The 14,725-nt window shown below is 45.1% G+C and overlaps 1 protein-coding gene across 1 annotated transcript in view; it reads right to left on the reverse strand.

Annotated features, from left to right (window-relative positions):
- Positions 1-14,725, reverse strand: part of TOP1 (DNA topoisomerase I) — an 86,129-nt gene that overhangs the window by 8,759 nt on the left and 62,645 nt on the right. The window contains exons 10-15 of the mRNA XM_070420972.1: positions 13,210-13,331; positions 9,364-9,486; positions 7,850-8,037; positions 7,439-7,583; positions 1,392-1,535; positions 257-442 (exon numbers count right to left, since the gene is read on the reverse strand). Of these exons, the coding sequence (XP_070277073.1) occupies positions 257-442; positions 1,392-1,535; positions 7,439-7,583; positions 7,850-8,037; positions 9,364-9,486; positions 13,210-13,331 (908 nt within the window). The remainder of the gene's footprint in view (positions 1-256; positions 443-1,391; positions 1,536-7,438; positions 7,584-7,849; positions 8,038-9,363; positions 9,487-13,209; positions 13,332-14,725) is intronic.

Genomic DNA, 14,725 nt, shown 5'->3' on the forward strand with positions numbered 1-14,725 from the left:
ATCGTGGGTTCAATCTTATGCTGAGTTTGTTGTGAGGGCCAACCTCTACAGCATACTCTATTGAATACTGCTATGGGAGATGGCCCTCATTCCCAGGAATTGGGGGTGAGGGCAGGGACACCAAACAATACCTCTCTCCTCTCTTTTGAGTGTTTTTCTAGTGCCCAGCAAAGCACAGAGCACACAAAAAGCACTCAACAAAAATGCTTGTTGAATGGATGGATGAACGAATAAAAAATAGGCCACATTAACTTACTCGTTTCTCAACAGGGACTTTGTTATAGTATCTGATTGAGTCCTTCCCAAGGAAGTCAAACTCGACCACATATTCCTGGCCATCCAACTCCGGGTGCAGATTGATATGCTCCACGCGCAGCGAGCAGCAACCCACAGTGTCCGCTGTTTCTCCTTCCTCTTTCTCATTGCCTGCTCTCAGAGCAAGCTGTCCCAGGAGGAGAAAGTGAGAGAAGATGTAAAGATTAGCATGAATGAAGAAACTTCAGTCTCACAGGATCTCTATGAAACCAAAATCAGAATCCTCTCAATTCTATTTGGGGACAGAGCATTATTCTGCAAGGCCTGGGAATTCTGGATTCTGCATTGTTGCTTCTTTCCCTATAAAATGAAGTATGAAGAGTCACGGGGATATTAAACTTCCCTATAAATCCAACCTCTTTACTGTGTCTTCTCAACTGGGAATGGAGGAAAGGAAGGACTTTTTTTTTTTTTTTAAGCAGCAACTGAGGGAGTGTTTCTAGTCTTGGCAATCAGACTCAAAAAGTTAGTTTCTTAATTTTGCTTAATTTTTGAGACAATTTAGAATTTGTGCTCAAATATATAAAGTATAAAACTTGTGGGGAAAAACATGGAATCTTTTCTTCTGAAGAATACTGAGAAACTGATCTCTAGAACAGTCTCTCAAACTGTAGTTGTGACATATTAGCAGAATTTTAACCCATTTTAAGGGTTATAATCTTATTTTTTTACAAGAAACAGGAAAATATCAAAATTCATTGCTCATAGGACAGCAAAAGCATTGCTTTGTGCAACTTTTGTTTCAGTTACACAAACACAAATATAATTGTGTTGGGATGTGATGCCAATTATTTTTGGTGGCTCATAGAAAGAGTTTGAGAATGTCACAGCATTTCTGGCATAGTCAGGTTCAGGCAAACTCTCCTATCAGGCAGACTGTTCAGACAGCACCAGACATGGACTGACTCTCTCTCTCCATTTCTACCCTCCCTATTGGACCAGAGACTGGATGAGCAGGACCCCGGGTGTTGGCTTGTCACTCTCCAGTACTTAGCATGGGGCCCAGAGGAGTAAACGCTCCCTACATCTTTGTTAAGCTGAACACATCAGGCAATGTGACAGGCAGATGCTCTCACCTTGTCGATGAAGTACAGGGCAACAGCTCTCTGCCTGACTTTCATCTCTTTGGACTTCCAGTCTTCTCGATACTGGTTCCGGATCTTGTCCACACACTTCTTCAGCCTCCGAGCGGTCTCATATTTCTGCCAGTCTTTCTCACCCTGCAAAGACCCAACCCCAAAGGTGGATTGCTTAGGGATGGTGAGTAATGATAGACTGTAAATACCAAGTTCAGGGCTCTGCACCAAAGAGAAGAAACTTGAGATTTTAAGCAAGGGAGAAAAGCAGGGTACTAAAGAAAAATTTTCAGGCCTTTAACCTGATGGGAACTCATGCGGTCCCGTTTTACTATCAAGCTCAACTGACTCCTAATTACTAAGGAAGCCTCTGGCTTTCACTTTTTGAAATGTTTACATTCTTGGGAAAGGCCCACATGGCATGTCCCCAAACTGACTTCTGTCAACACAAAGGGTATAAACACCCCCATCACAGCTTTACTGTGGAATCTGTGACCCAACAGCAGTTTTCCACTGGAACTGAATTTCATTAAATTCAAGACAACCATTTAATTTGATGGAAGAGACTGTGAAGGAAGCAGAACCAAAGATTACAACATGTAATTATGAAGGAACACAATGATTTCTAGGAAGAGCCGTAATTAAGCACCATTTTCTAACTTCTGCATTTAAAAGTATTCTTGATTAGACTGAGGGAAATAATGTTACTGGGAAGTCTTTTCTTTGTAAACATTAGAGCTTTTGTGGAAGGTTTAAAAATTGAATTCTAAAGCAAATTAAAGACTTTTAAAAGGGTGTGAAAAGGCTGAAATCTTGCATCAATTAGTATCAAGTCAGAAAGGTAAGGAGAGGAGGAGACCAAGATGGCGGCGTAGGTAAACACCAGAGACCGCTGCCGCAAACAACCATTTCAAAAATACAACTAAAAGACTGAACGGACATCACCCAGAACCACAGGAAGGCTGGCTGAAGAGAGACTCTACAACTAGAAGGAAAGAGAACAGCAAATCGAGGCTCAGAGGCGGCGCAGTGTGGAAAATACAAAGGTACCGAGGTGCGCGCGCAAAGCGGGCTGGTGGCTGAGGGCGCGGTTGTCGTTTTCTGTCGGGAGTGAGTCTCAGACTCTGGGCTCCGGATCCGGGCGAGACTCTAGGGACCCAGACTCAAACGGGAGAAGCGGGATTATCCGGCATCAGTTGGAACCTGAGGGCAGCTTTCTCTCTGAGGTTTGCAGCGGCTGCCGGGGTTCTGAGAAGCAGAGCCTCTGGGAACGGGACTGAGCGCGGCCATAACTGCTCCCTCCGCCTGCCCTGTTGATCCCGCCCCGCCCAGGCCCTGCGCACAGCCATTTGCCGATCGCCTCAGGCAAAGGCTGGATTAGCGCCTCCCCAGAAGGCAGACGTTTTCCATACAGCTGATTCCTATAGCCAGTCGGCCTGGAGGTCAAATCCCTCTAGTGTTAACTACAACAATTAAGGCTTGGCTAGAACAAGACTGTGCACCGAGACCACAAAGGGGTGCACCAAGAAAGCATAAAAGATGCGGAGACAAAAAAACATGACAGAAATGGAGGATATGGAGCTAAGAATCGCAATTTTGAGGGCTTGCCATAAATTTGTGCAGAGCCTCACGAAAACTAATGAGACCCTCGATGCTACGATAAAGAAATTAGAAAGTAAGCATACACGGACTGAAATAAAGAATATTATACCCAATAGCAGACCAGAGGAGCACAATAATCAAACCAAAGATTCCACAAAAAACACCCAATTGGAAAAGCAAAATGAAAAAAGAATCCGAAAGTGTGAAGATAGTGTAAGGAGCCTCTGGGACAGCTTTAAGCGGTCTAATATCAGAATTATTGGAGTGCCAGAAGATGAGACACAGCAAGATATTGAAAACCTATTTCAAGAAATAATGGCAGAAAACTTCCCCCATCTGGAGAAAGAAATGGACTTACAGGTCCAAGAAGCGCAGAGAACCCCAAACAAAAGGAATCCAAAGAGGACCACACCAAGACACATCATCATTAAGATGCCAAGAGCAAAAGACAAAGAGAAAATCTTAAAAGCAGCAAGAGAAAGAGGCTCAATTACCTACAAGGGAATACCCATACGACTGTCAGCTGATTTCTCAACAGAAACTTTGCAGGCCAGAAGGGAATGGCAAGAAATATTCAAAGTGCTGAATACCAAGAACCTACAACCAAGATTACTTTATCCAGCAAAGCTATCATTCAGAATTGAAGGTCAGATAAAGAGCTTCACAGATAAGGAAAAGCTAAAGGAGTTCATCACCGCCAAACCAGTATTATATGAAATACTGAAAGGTATCCTTTAAGAAGAGGAAGAAGAAGAAAAAGGTAAAGATACAAATTATGAACAACAAACATGCATCTATCAACAAATGAATCTAAGAATCAAGTGAATAAATAACCTGATGTACAGAATGAACTGGTGATTATAATAGAATCAGGGACATAGAAAGGGAATAGAATGACTATTCTTGGGGGGAAAAGGGGTGTAGGAGATGCGGGAAGTGACTGGACAAAAATCATGCACCTATGGATGAACACAGTGGGTGGGGAGTGAGGGTGGAGGGTGGGGTGGGAGCTGGAAGGAGGGGAGTTATTGGGGGAAAAAAGAGGAACAAATGTAATAATCTGAACAATAAAGATTTAATAAAAAAAAAAAAAAAAAAGAAAGGTAAGGAGAGAAAAAATATCCAAGAAATCTAAGAGCATCAGAAGTATTACCAGGCCTAAAACACACTATATGGACATGAATGCAAGGATGGAATTTCAGAACCCAAGAATATGCTCTTAATTCCCCTACCCCACAACAAAAGAGGAGTAGTGATTTTAAACCACATATGCCTGCTTCCTGCCTATGACACGTGGTCCTTGAGATGTAAGAACTGTGATCAATGTAACTGGCCCGAGCACGTAGGAATGTGAGGTACATAGAACAAGAAATGTCTTCTACTTCTCCTAACAAACACTCAGAAATGAAAGCTCACTCAAGTATACTAAGGAGTTGTCAGCACCCTCCCACACTGAGTGTGGACTAGCTATATGTATTTGTTTGGCAATAAAACAAGAGGTTAGTAGCTATATGTTGTTGTGGGTGGGTGATTTAGTCGTTTGGTGATACAGAAGAAATATCTAAGTTCTATTTCCAGACAATGGAAAGCTGAAAATTTCTCACAGATTTTTCTCAGTACACTTTGACATTTAAGAATAAGAACAGGTGTGATAAAAGCTGTCCTTGTGAACAAGTCAGTAATACATCTCCGTGACATAACACATAAGATTAGACATGTAAGGCTCATCTACAACAATACAGTCTCCAGCTCAGAAGTGGGCTTCTCTCCCCATACTCTAAAAGGCACAGAGGCCCACCACAGCCTGACTCTGACTCTTCCAAGTCCTGTAGAATTTATTTCCTCAGTCCCTTAGTCATGCCACTGAAACAAGGTTTAGAAAACCCAACAAATAATTCATTCACAGAGGCTACCACAAGACCAACTTTTCCTCATATGTTGGTTGGGCTTCTGGTACAGGGATCCAGGATTCTCTCAAATAAGGACCCAGCGATGGGGATGAGGCAGAAGCCACCTTGTCTAGGTCCAGCAGGGGAGGGCGGGCCTCCAGGAAGTATGTTTATACTTGCTGCCTTCAGTGTCCCTGAACAGAATCCAGAGTAAAATGCACTTGAGCAAGTTTCAGAATACTTGTAAAAAATAAAGTATCTATTTTGGTCTTCCAAGCCAAGGTTTTTATCAAAACCATCTCAGTAAAACAAGGTATCCACTGTAGAGGGGCTGCCTTTAACCCCCTGTCCTCTTCCCCTACTCAGTCAACCCTCTGTAATGGAAAAGAATCCATTGCCCAGCTGGTGTAGCTCAGTGGCTGAACACTGACATATGAACCATGAGGTCACAGTTCAATTCCTGGTCAGTGCACGGGCCTAGGTTGCAGGCTTGATCCCATCTGGGGCATGCAGGAGGCAGCCTATCAATGAGTCTCTTTCATCACTGATGTTTTTCTCTCTCTCTCCCTCTCCCTTCCTCTCTGAAATCAATCCTATCCTATATAATAAAAGGCTAATATGTAAATCAACCTAATGGCAAAACGACCAGTAGCTATGACGTGCACTGACCACCAGCGGGCAGACGCTCAACGCAGGAGCTGCCCCCTGGTGGTCAGTGCGCTCCAATAGGGGGAGCACCGCTCAGCAAGAAGCTGGGCTCATGGCTGGCGAGCGCAGCAACAGTGGTGGGAGCCTCTCCCGCCTCCACGGCAGCTGACCATCAGTCGGACATCCCCCGAGGACTCCCAGACTGCGAGAGGGTGGGCTGAGGGACACCTCCCCCCATCCCCAGTGTACACATTTCGTGCAATGGGCCTCTTGTAAAAGCTGAAGGATTCACATTTCTTTTCCCCTCAACAAATACCACTTGCCAAGTCTTTAACCATCTTCTTGACTCTTAGGATCACAACCCAGCTGACTAGAGTCAGCCACTGGATATAAGGTTCTAGGCAGGACCTACATGGGGGTGACTTCTAGGTTCACTGCCATAACCATCATCCAGAAACCTGCACAAATCTCTGCCCTTGAAGTACTGCCATCACTTATTTTAGGTCATCACCATTTCTTGCCTGGAATACTAAAGAGTCTCCCTACTTGTTTGCATCTAATCCATAGAGCAGCAGTCAGAATGATCAATTATGTCACAGGTTCCTAAAACACAAACCTGGTATTACTCACCCTCTTTAAGACCCATTGGCCTCCTATTGGACTTAGGATAATATAAAAAACCTTCAGGAAATGTCTGAAGATTTGGCCTGCATCCCTCTCTAGCCTTCCTTGAATATCCTTCATAAAGTTGTTCCTGGCCTCTTAACTGCTGAGAATAACTGCTCTATTTATCTAAAGCATTTAATATATGCCTTTCTTCTAGTATAACTGAATTCTTACTGAATTTGCCCACCAGACCACAAGTTCTTTGAGGGCTAAAACCGCTGTTTATCCACCTGTGTGGGATTTCAAAAGGGAATACAATATAATACATTTTACATGAATTCACTTTTGCTCACCATGAGGTTCTCTTTCTGATTCTCTACTTACTCTAAACTAGAAAAAGTGACATTTTCAAAATGAAGAAAACATAAATGGGCAATTTTCATTAGAACACAGGATTATGAGCTAAAAACGGTGCAGTTTAGTCTAAGATACATGGCCTTTTGAGCTATGGCCTTACTGGTTAAACAAACGTTTAATGACCTATAAACCAAGATTAAGAAGGTCTTTAGTCCCAGTCCCCTGCATGTAAACAGTCACAGTCTACATGGAACTAATTCCTTGACTGTTTTCTTATGGAGCTCATCTCTCTTTCAGTCTGCTGATCACATTTCCATAGTATATCTAAGGAAGGAAGTTTGTGGGACTCTCCCAAGCAGGGTATTCCTGCTGGCTAACAAGAACTGACTGCCCTTCCCAGTTTTCCCCTTTCAATAACAGCATGTGCGTGTTCAGCAGTTGGTGACAGGCTTTCATATGCATTATCCCACTTGGTCCTGGTGGAACCTACTCACCTGAAACCTTGACAAGTCAGATTATGTAAGATTTTACAACTTTTTTTGGATTCAGAGCAATTACATTCCCTTCTTCAGAGCCAGGAAAGGTGAGGAAAAGGAAAGGAGCTGTAGAAGCCCATATACATGTACATTCTGAACACTGGCTAGCAGGCAATGTGAAGGCAGCTACCTTGTTTACTAATACCATTCCTAGCACCATGTACATACTGTGTCAGGCACATACTGGGATTTCAGCAAATATTTGTGAATAAATGAGCAAGATTACAATGTGATGCAAAAATGGATACATGTTAGGGAGGTCACTGGATAATGCTAACCATGAAAGTACTTGCTTTCTTTTTGTGGGGAGGGTTTTTAATTTGTCCAAGTGATTCTAAAGTCTGAAAACATTACATTTCAACAAAAAGAAACTACCCACTAACTGGGGCAGCTCTGAGCCACCCCTTACCTTAATTCTTGAACTGGGGTTCAACATGATGTATTTAATGGAACCCTGGATGTTCTCTGTCCAGGAGACCAGCCAAGTAACCTTATTATCATGTCGGACTTCTTTCCATTTATGACCTGGAGGAGGAGAAGGAACCTTGGCATCTCTGTGGAAATAACAAAACAGGAGGGCAGTGAAATGAGGACACATGAGGAACAATTTCACCTTTCTTGACCTAATGTGGATTAATCTGCTGAGCATATACGTCCAAGTTTCTTCCTCACCAATCAATACATTAAACACACTTGGAGATGTACACATGGAAATACTGAGCTGCCCTAATCAGTTCTCTAACGTGGGAAATATTCCCAACTACTAAGAACAAAGGAAGCCCCCACTTCATTTCTGGCCCAAAAGATGAACCGGGCTCACTTGCTACAGTTGATGATTATGTCCTCAGGCATGATCCGTCTCTTCAACATGCCCATCTTGGGGTGGTTGCCACGGCCACGGAAAAGCCCAGGCGGTTCTATCTTGAAGTTGGCAATTCTCTCTCTGTGGTTATCCATAATACAGAAACCATATTCTTTTAGTATTTTTTCATTCTCCTCTTTGATTTTCTGGAAGACAGAAAGAAAATACTCAAAATGGGTTCAAATGGCTGTTCTCTACTTATTCTAATCTCTTGTGTGAGAACAGGTCAAAGTAAAGTCTAAAAGTTGCTAAGAAATGAATTCAATTATGGAAAAACCTCTAATAGAATTTTCAAACTTAAATACAATAAAATTTCTCTAAATATCTACCTATAAGGACTAATTCAACTGTAAATTCAAAACTGATTCTGTCATCTTTAAGGATATATGTTTATAAATATACCAGAGGCCAGATGCATGAAATTCATGCAAGAGTAGGCCTTCCTTCCCCTGGCTGCTGGCACCGGCTTCCCTCTGACACCCAGGACCGGGGCTTCCCTTCGACCACTGGCTGGCACTTGCAGCCCCAGCTTTGTCAGGAAGGTTGTCCAGAAGGACATCCGGTCTAATTAGCATATTACTCTTTTATATATATAGATTACCTTGGTACTTTGTTGTTGTTGTTGTTAATCCTCACAGAAGGATATTTTTCCATTGATTTTTAGAGAGAGTGAAAAGGAGGGGGAGAGACGCACATCAATTGGTTGCTTCCCGCATGCACCCCAACTAGGGCTGAGATGGAGCCTGCAACTGAAGTAGGTGCCCTTGACCAGAATCTAACCTGTGACCCTTCAGTCCACAGGCCGACACTCTATCCACTGAACCTATGAACTCATTTTTTTGGTTGATTTTTCTTTGTTAAATGGCATTTAAAAATATAAATATAAAAAATATCTTTGTTTTACTATGGTTGCAAATATCAAAAAATTTCTACATGTGACACTGCACCATAGTTAAGTTAGGGTTTTTCAAAATGCTGACACGCCGAGCTCAACAGGTTCGCCATCACTGCTCTAGAAAAAAATGACATCCCAGCTGGATACTGAAAAGATCCTTCAGGAAAAAGGATGGTCAAGGCTGGAAGATGCATATAAATAAGCATGGCTAGATTCCAGCGTAAAGTAGATCAGAGAAGAGGGAGGTACATGGCCAGTAGTATTTGATCTATCATAGCTCTCTAACATCCAGAAGCCACTGTGAGTGAGACAGATCTGTCAATCCTTAAAAACTATATTGTTGGGAGTTTTTAGGTCAGCAGCACCAGGGTTTTTATACTGAACCATCAAAGTGCTTATTCACATCAGTCTACACAAAACCCTGAAGAAAATCTACTCCATTAGGTTGAGAATCCTAAATCTTTAGTACAGAGCCATGTGAGATTACTCAAGTCAAAGCTGTCTTATAAGAACCAAGAAGAAAAATGGCTGAACCAATCCCTATTCCAAACTCCTCAGAAATTTTAAAAAATGGTACCAGTTTCTCTTCCTTGCTCATCTGTTTCCGAGCTTCTGATTGGGCTTTGAAATACTGGCTCATCTGCGTAAAATCACATTTGCTTAGGTTGGTGATAATATTCTTCTCTTCATTAGTCATTTCCTAGTCAAAAGAAAACGGGGAGATAGAAAAAGGTAAATACTCTAATAAGCCCTCAGATTTCCCTGCAATTATAGCAAAGCATCATTTCTTCAGTCAAAGATGTCTGGATAGGTAGTCGATCTAAATTAGTGAGATTTGAAAAAAATATATAATTTTATTATTTCCTTTTATTATAAAACTAGAGGCCCAGTGCACGAAATTCGTGCACTGGGGCGTGGGGGTCCCTCAGCCCAGCCGGCCCCTCTCACAGTCTGGGAGCCCTCAGTGGATGTCCTACTGACGGCCACAGTCTGGCAGCAGAGGCTCGGAGCAGGCGCCCCATGTGTGTGTGTGTGTGTGTGTGTGTGTGTGTGTGTGTGCATCTGCTGGGGACATGCCCCCAGCCACACTGTGGAGGCTCGGAGCAGGCGCCCCTCTGTGTTGATCTCTCAGGCTCCTGACCTCGCCTGCCTGTTGTTCTCTCCCTTGAGCTGTGGCCAGGGTGGGGTGGTGCCTGCAGGCCGTGCTTGCCTGCTCGCAGATCGCGGCAACGACCCGGGAGCAAGCCCTGCTGGGGGATGCCTGTGGGCAGCGCTTTCCTGCTCATGGATCGCCACGGCAACCCGGGAGTAGGCCCTGCTGGGGGCTGCCTGCAGTCGTGCTTGCCTGCTCGTAGGTCGCCGACGCAATGCCTGCTGGGTTCACGTTGCCAGGGTGATGCCACCAGTGTCCTGCCCCGCCGCTATGGGTGCCGCCATCTTTGTCGCAGAGTTACGTTTAATTTGCATATTACTCTTTTATTAGATAGGACTAGAGGCCCAGTGCACAGATTCATGCACATTGAAAAAAAAGTTAATTAGAAGGTGGCCAGCGGGCCAGGGCTGGGTGAGACGGGCCTGACACACCCTGGAGCCAACCTCCCACGGTCTCTCCCTGGCCTGCCACAACTGGGGTGGCGCTGGGGCTTGAAGGGCATCTATGGAGTGAGTGGGGTCCCTCAGGCAGGTGGGGTCCCTTGGCCTGGACTGCAGGAATTGGACCAAAACTGGCAGTCCGACATCCCCCGAGGGGTCCCAGAGTGCAAGAGGGCACTCTGCAAAGTTGCTGTCGCTCGGCAGCTCCTGCATTGGTCATTGCACATCATAGCTACCAGACGGTCGCTTAGGCTTTTATATATATACTAGAGGCCCGGTGCACAAAAATTTGTGCACTCGGGGAGGGAGGGGGGTCCCTCAGCCCGGCCTGTGCCCTCTCGCAGTCTGGGACCCCTCAGGAGATAACGACCTGCTGGCTTAGGCCTGCTCCTGGGTGGCAGAGGGCAGGCCCAATCCCTAGGTGCAGCCCCTGGTTGGGCTCAGAGCAGGGCTGATTGGGGAGTTGGGGCGCCGCCTCCTGTCATGCACAGAGCAGGGCGGATTGGGAGGTTGTGATGCTACCCTCAGTCACACTCAGGGTAGGGCCGATTGGGGGGTTGGGGCACCGCCCCCTGTCACACTCAAGGCAGGGTCGATGGGGAGGTTGTGGCGCCACCCCCTGTCACGCACAGAGCAGGGCCAATCAGGGGGTTGGGGCGCTGCCCCCTGTCACGCACAGAGCAGGGCCCATCAGGGGGTTGGGCGCTGCCCCCTGTCATGCACAGAGCAGGGCCGATCAGGGGGTTTTAGGAGCTCCCCCGTGTCACGCACAGAGTAGGGCTGATAGGGGAGTTAGGGCACCGCCCCCTGTCACACACAGAGCAGGGCGGATCAGGGGGTTGGGGCGCCGCCCTCTATCACCCACAGAGCAGGGCCGATCAGGGGGTTGGGGCGCCGCCACTGTCACACTCAGGGCAGGGCCGATGGGGAGGTTATGGCTCTACCCTGTCACACACAGAACAGGGCCTGTGTGTGGGGGGGGGGGGTGGCGCGGTTGGGGCGCGGCACCCTGTCACACACAGAGCTGCAGGGCGATCAGGGGGTTTGGGCGCTGCCCCCTGTCATGCTGATCCAGTGCCAGGAGGCCTCGCTGCTCCGCTGATCCCGGTGCTGGGAGGCATATTACCCTTTTACTATATAAGATAGAGGCTTGGGGGCCGGCTTGTTTGCCCTGAAGGGTGTCCTGGATCAGGGTGGGGGTCCCTACTGGGGTGCCTGACCAGCCCGGATGAGGGGATGATGGCTGTTTGCAGCTGGTCACACACCCTTCAGGGTGAGGGTCCCCACTGGGGTGCCTGGCCAGTCTGGGTGAGGGGCTGAGGGCTGCTTTCAGGCTGGCGGTTGTTGACTGAAGCTCCCAACCACTCCTTTTTTTTTTTTTTATTCTGGGCCAGCTTTAGCTCTGGCTCTAGCTCTGAGGCTTCTGCTGCTGATTGCATTCTATAATCGAAACAATGTATAACTCCAGCTCTGAGATCCCGGCTGGCTGAAAGCTGGTTTCTGGAGTTTTGTTTAGCTTCTATATTTGTTACAAAGTTTCTTAGAGTTGCAGCTCAGAGGCCGGCAAGTCAGGGGGGGAACGTTGGAGTCTGCAGTCACTGGAGCAAGCAAGCCTCATGTTAGCTTCCAGCTGCCTGGCTGCCGGCCGCCATCTTGGCTAACAGTTAATCTGCATAAGGATATGCTGATTAGCCAATGGGAAGGGTAGCGGTCGTACGCTAATTACCATGTTTCTCTTTTATTAGTGTAGATGTATACTAGAGGCCCGGTGCACAAAATACGTGCACTGGGGTGGGGGGTGTCCCTCAGCCCAGCCTGCACCCTCTCCAATCTGGGACCGCTCGAGGGATATCCGACTGCCCCTTTAAACGGGCAGTCAGACATCCCTCTCTCAATCCAGGACTGCAGCTCCCAACTGCTCGCCTGCCTGCCTGATTGCCCCTAACTGCTCCTGCCTGCCGGCCCGATGGCCCCCAACTGCCCTCCCCTGCCAACCATCTTGTGGCCACATGGGGGCAGCCATCTTGTGTGTTGGAGTGCTAGTCAATTTGCATACACAACTAATTAGCATATCCAGGCTAATTAGCATATCCCTCTCTTATTATATAGGAAGGAAGGAGGAGGATATAGATAAATATTTATCTGATAGTAAAATGTTTAAAATCAGTTATCATTAAAAAAGGTAACTCTTATGTAGTATCTTGGACTCCTTGGCACATCGCCACAATCCTTTCTAGGCATATGAATACCACAGTTGAAAAAACAGAAATGAAGAACTATTCCCATACCCAGTCTCCTTTAGAAACATTATCCCTACTCTATTCACTTATTAAACCTTATTTCCAGAGCTATTCAGAATGTAAACTTCAGCTCGGCCTCTGCCTACATTATCCAAATTGAGAATAAGATTGTTTAAAATCACCTAGGCAGATACAGGATACATGGTTTTAAGAGCGGAAAGTACCTAACGCAAATAAGAATCAAGAAGGATGGGGCATCACACTAACATCTCTCTGCAACAGCAGACAGAATGCAAGCCTCTGAGACAAATTCTCCCTTGCACAACTGGAGCTGAGGTTTCTTTTGGCCAAATCCAATTAACTCCCTCCTGCAGCCATATGACAGTGGGAGGGAAGAAATGTAAGCATTCTTGTTGGATAGAAATCCTATATAATAAAGTAAATGAGTAGAAAAAAAAAAACCTTTAACATAATACAATTCATAAACTCAAATGTTATATCCAGGGATGTGCTGTAAAATTAGTTTCTTACTTAGTATTTGATCAATATTTTTGCAAGATGCTAGGATATTAATACATGAACTACAATACCTTTCTCCAGTCTTTAAAGAAATTTTTCCTAAATATTTCCTTAGTAGTATATTCATGGTCGAGCATTTTTGCAAAGAATGTAGCTACTTCTTCTGCTTTGGGGCTCAGCTTCATGACTTTACCTAGAAAAAAAAGTGGTTCCAAAAAATAAGGTATAACATTCATGTTCTGAGTATAAACACTGAGCTCTGGAGAAATCTACTTTAATAAGGGTTTACCTTCCCAAGATATCTAGAGGTCTGGTGACACATGGAACAACAACAACAAAGATAATATTCTGACTTATATCTACTTGTATAAATGTTCCTTCTCTTTAGCAGATATTTACCTGAGTCATTTTTCTGGAGACTATGTCAGTCAGTAAATTGTTCCCAGGGGCCTGCTCAAGACTGGGATGACCTGGGGGAGGCCCAGTCACTCTTCCTTTTCCTTTCAGCAACCAGGGTCCTTTACACCTCTTCAATGATTTTTTAAAAACGAAATCCTCAAGGGATACCTGCCACTGCTAAGCTAAGCAGCTTCTGTTCAAGAAGGGGAGGAAAGGATAGGGCAGGGAGCAGAAGAAAGGAATTGTGGAGAAAAGAAATAGGCTGCTTTCTTCTTTCAAGTTAAGTGGGTGGAATATGAATAAAGAAATATATCCATAGCAGGCAAGCTCACAGACCTACAGCATTGGCATCAAGTGGAAGTTTGTTAGAAATACAGAATCTTAGGCCCCACACCAGACCTACTGAATTAGTAAGTGCATTTTAACGAGACCCAAGTGGCTTGTGTGCACAGCAGAGTTTGAGATGCATTGCCCTGGAACAGGCCTTATGAGGTTGCCTCATTCAGGGCATTAGGACTCAGTGAGAATACAAGGGATGACTGGGTCCTCGGCATATTGCCCACGTTTAATAAAAGCCCTTCTAAAGGAGTCCTGATGTTATACAGCGTAGAGTAAATCTGAATGGGTTCTTGGGGTTTTGTGGACCTCAAGTAGTTAATAAAAGTACTTGGGAGTTTAATCTACTTTTAAAATAGAGTACTTTTAACAGTACTCTTAGGGCCCATTTCCATTTTCTCCCTTGAAAATCCAACTTTACAATGCTATCCATGGCATAATTTGGCTATACTTAAAAATTGAGTTAAATACCATACCACTACGTTACTACTACATAAGTACTAATAATTCACCAGGGTTTTTACATGTATTATAGAAAACTAACTTAACTAGAAATCCAGTCATTTCAAAAGTCAGAAGACATCTCATCTCATGATGATTGGCAGGTTATTGTTCCTGATTGTAGGGATACAAGGAATCATAGCACAAAATTGAAACTGCCATGGTAGACAGAACCTACTTGGAATCTGTAACTTAAAAGGCCGACAGGTGGCGCTGCTTCCCCATCAACCTCCCAAGCTCCAGCCTTTGGAAGAGAGACTGAGGGCAACAAATAGGCTGGCTTTCAAGGGTTTCCTGCACTTCTTCAGAACTCCCCCATTCAGGTCTGAACCAGATTTGCCAGTAAAGGTG

This window comes from Myotis yumanensis, unplaced genomic scaffold (genome assembly GCF_028538775.1).
Source record: "Myotis yumanensis isolate MYYU_CA2020_CCGP unplaced genomic scaffold, mMyoYum1.0.hap1 SCAF_7, whole genome shotgun sequence".
Lineage (NCBI taxonomy): Eukaryota > Metazoa > Chordata > Mammalia > Chiroptera > Vespertilionidae > Myotis > Myotis yumanensis.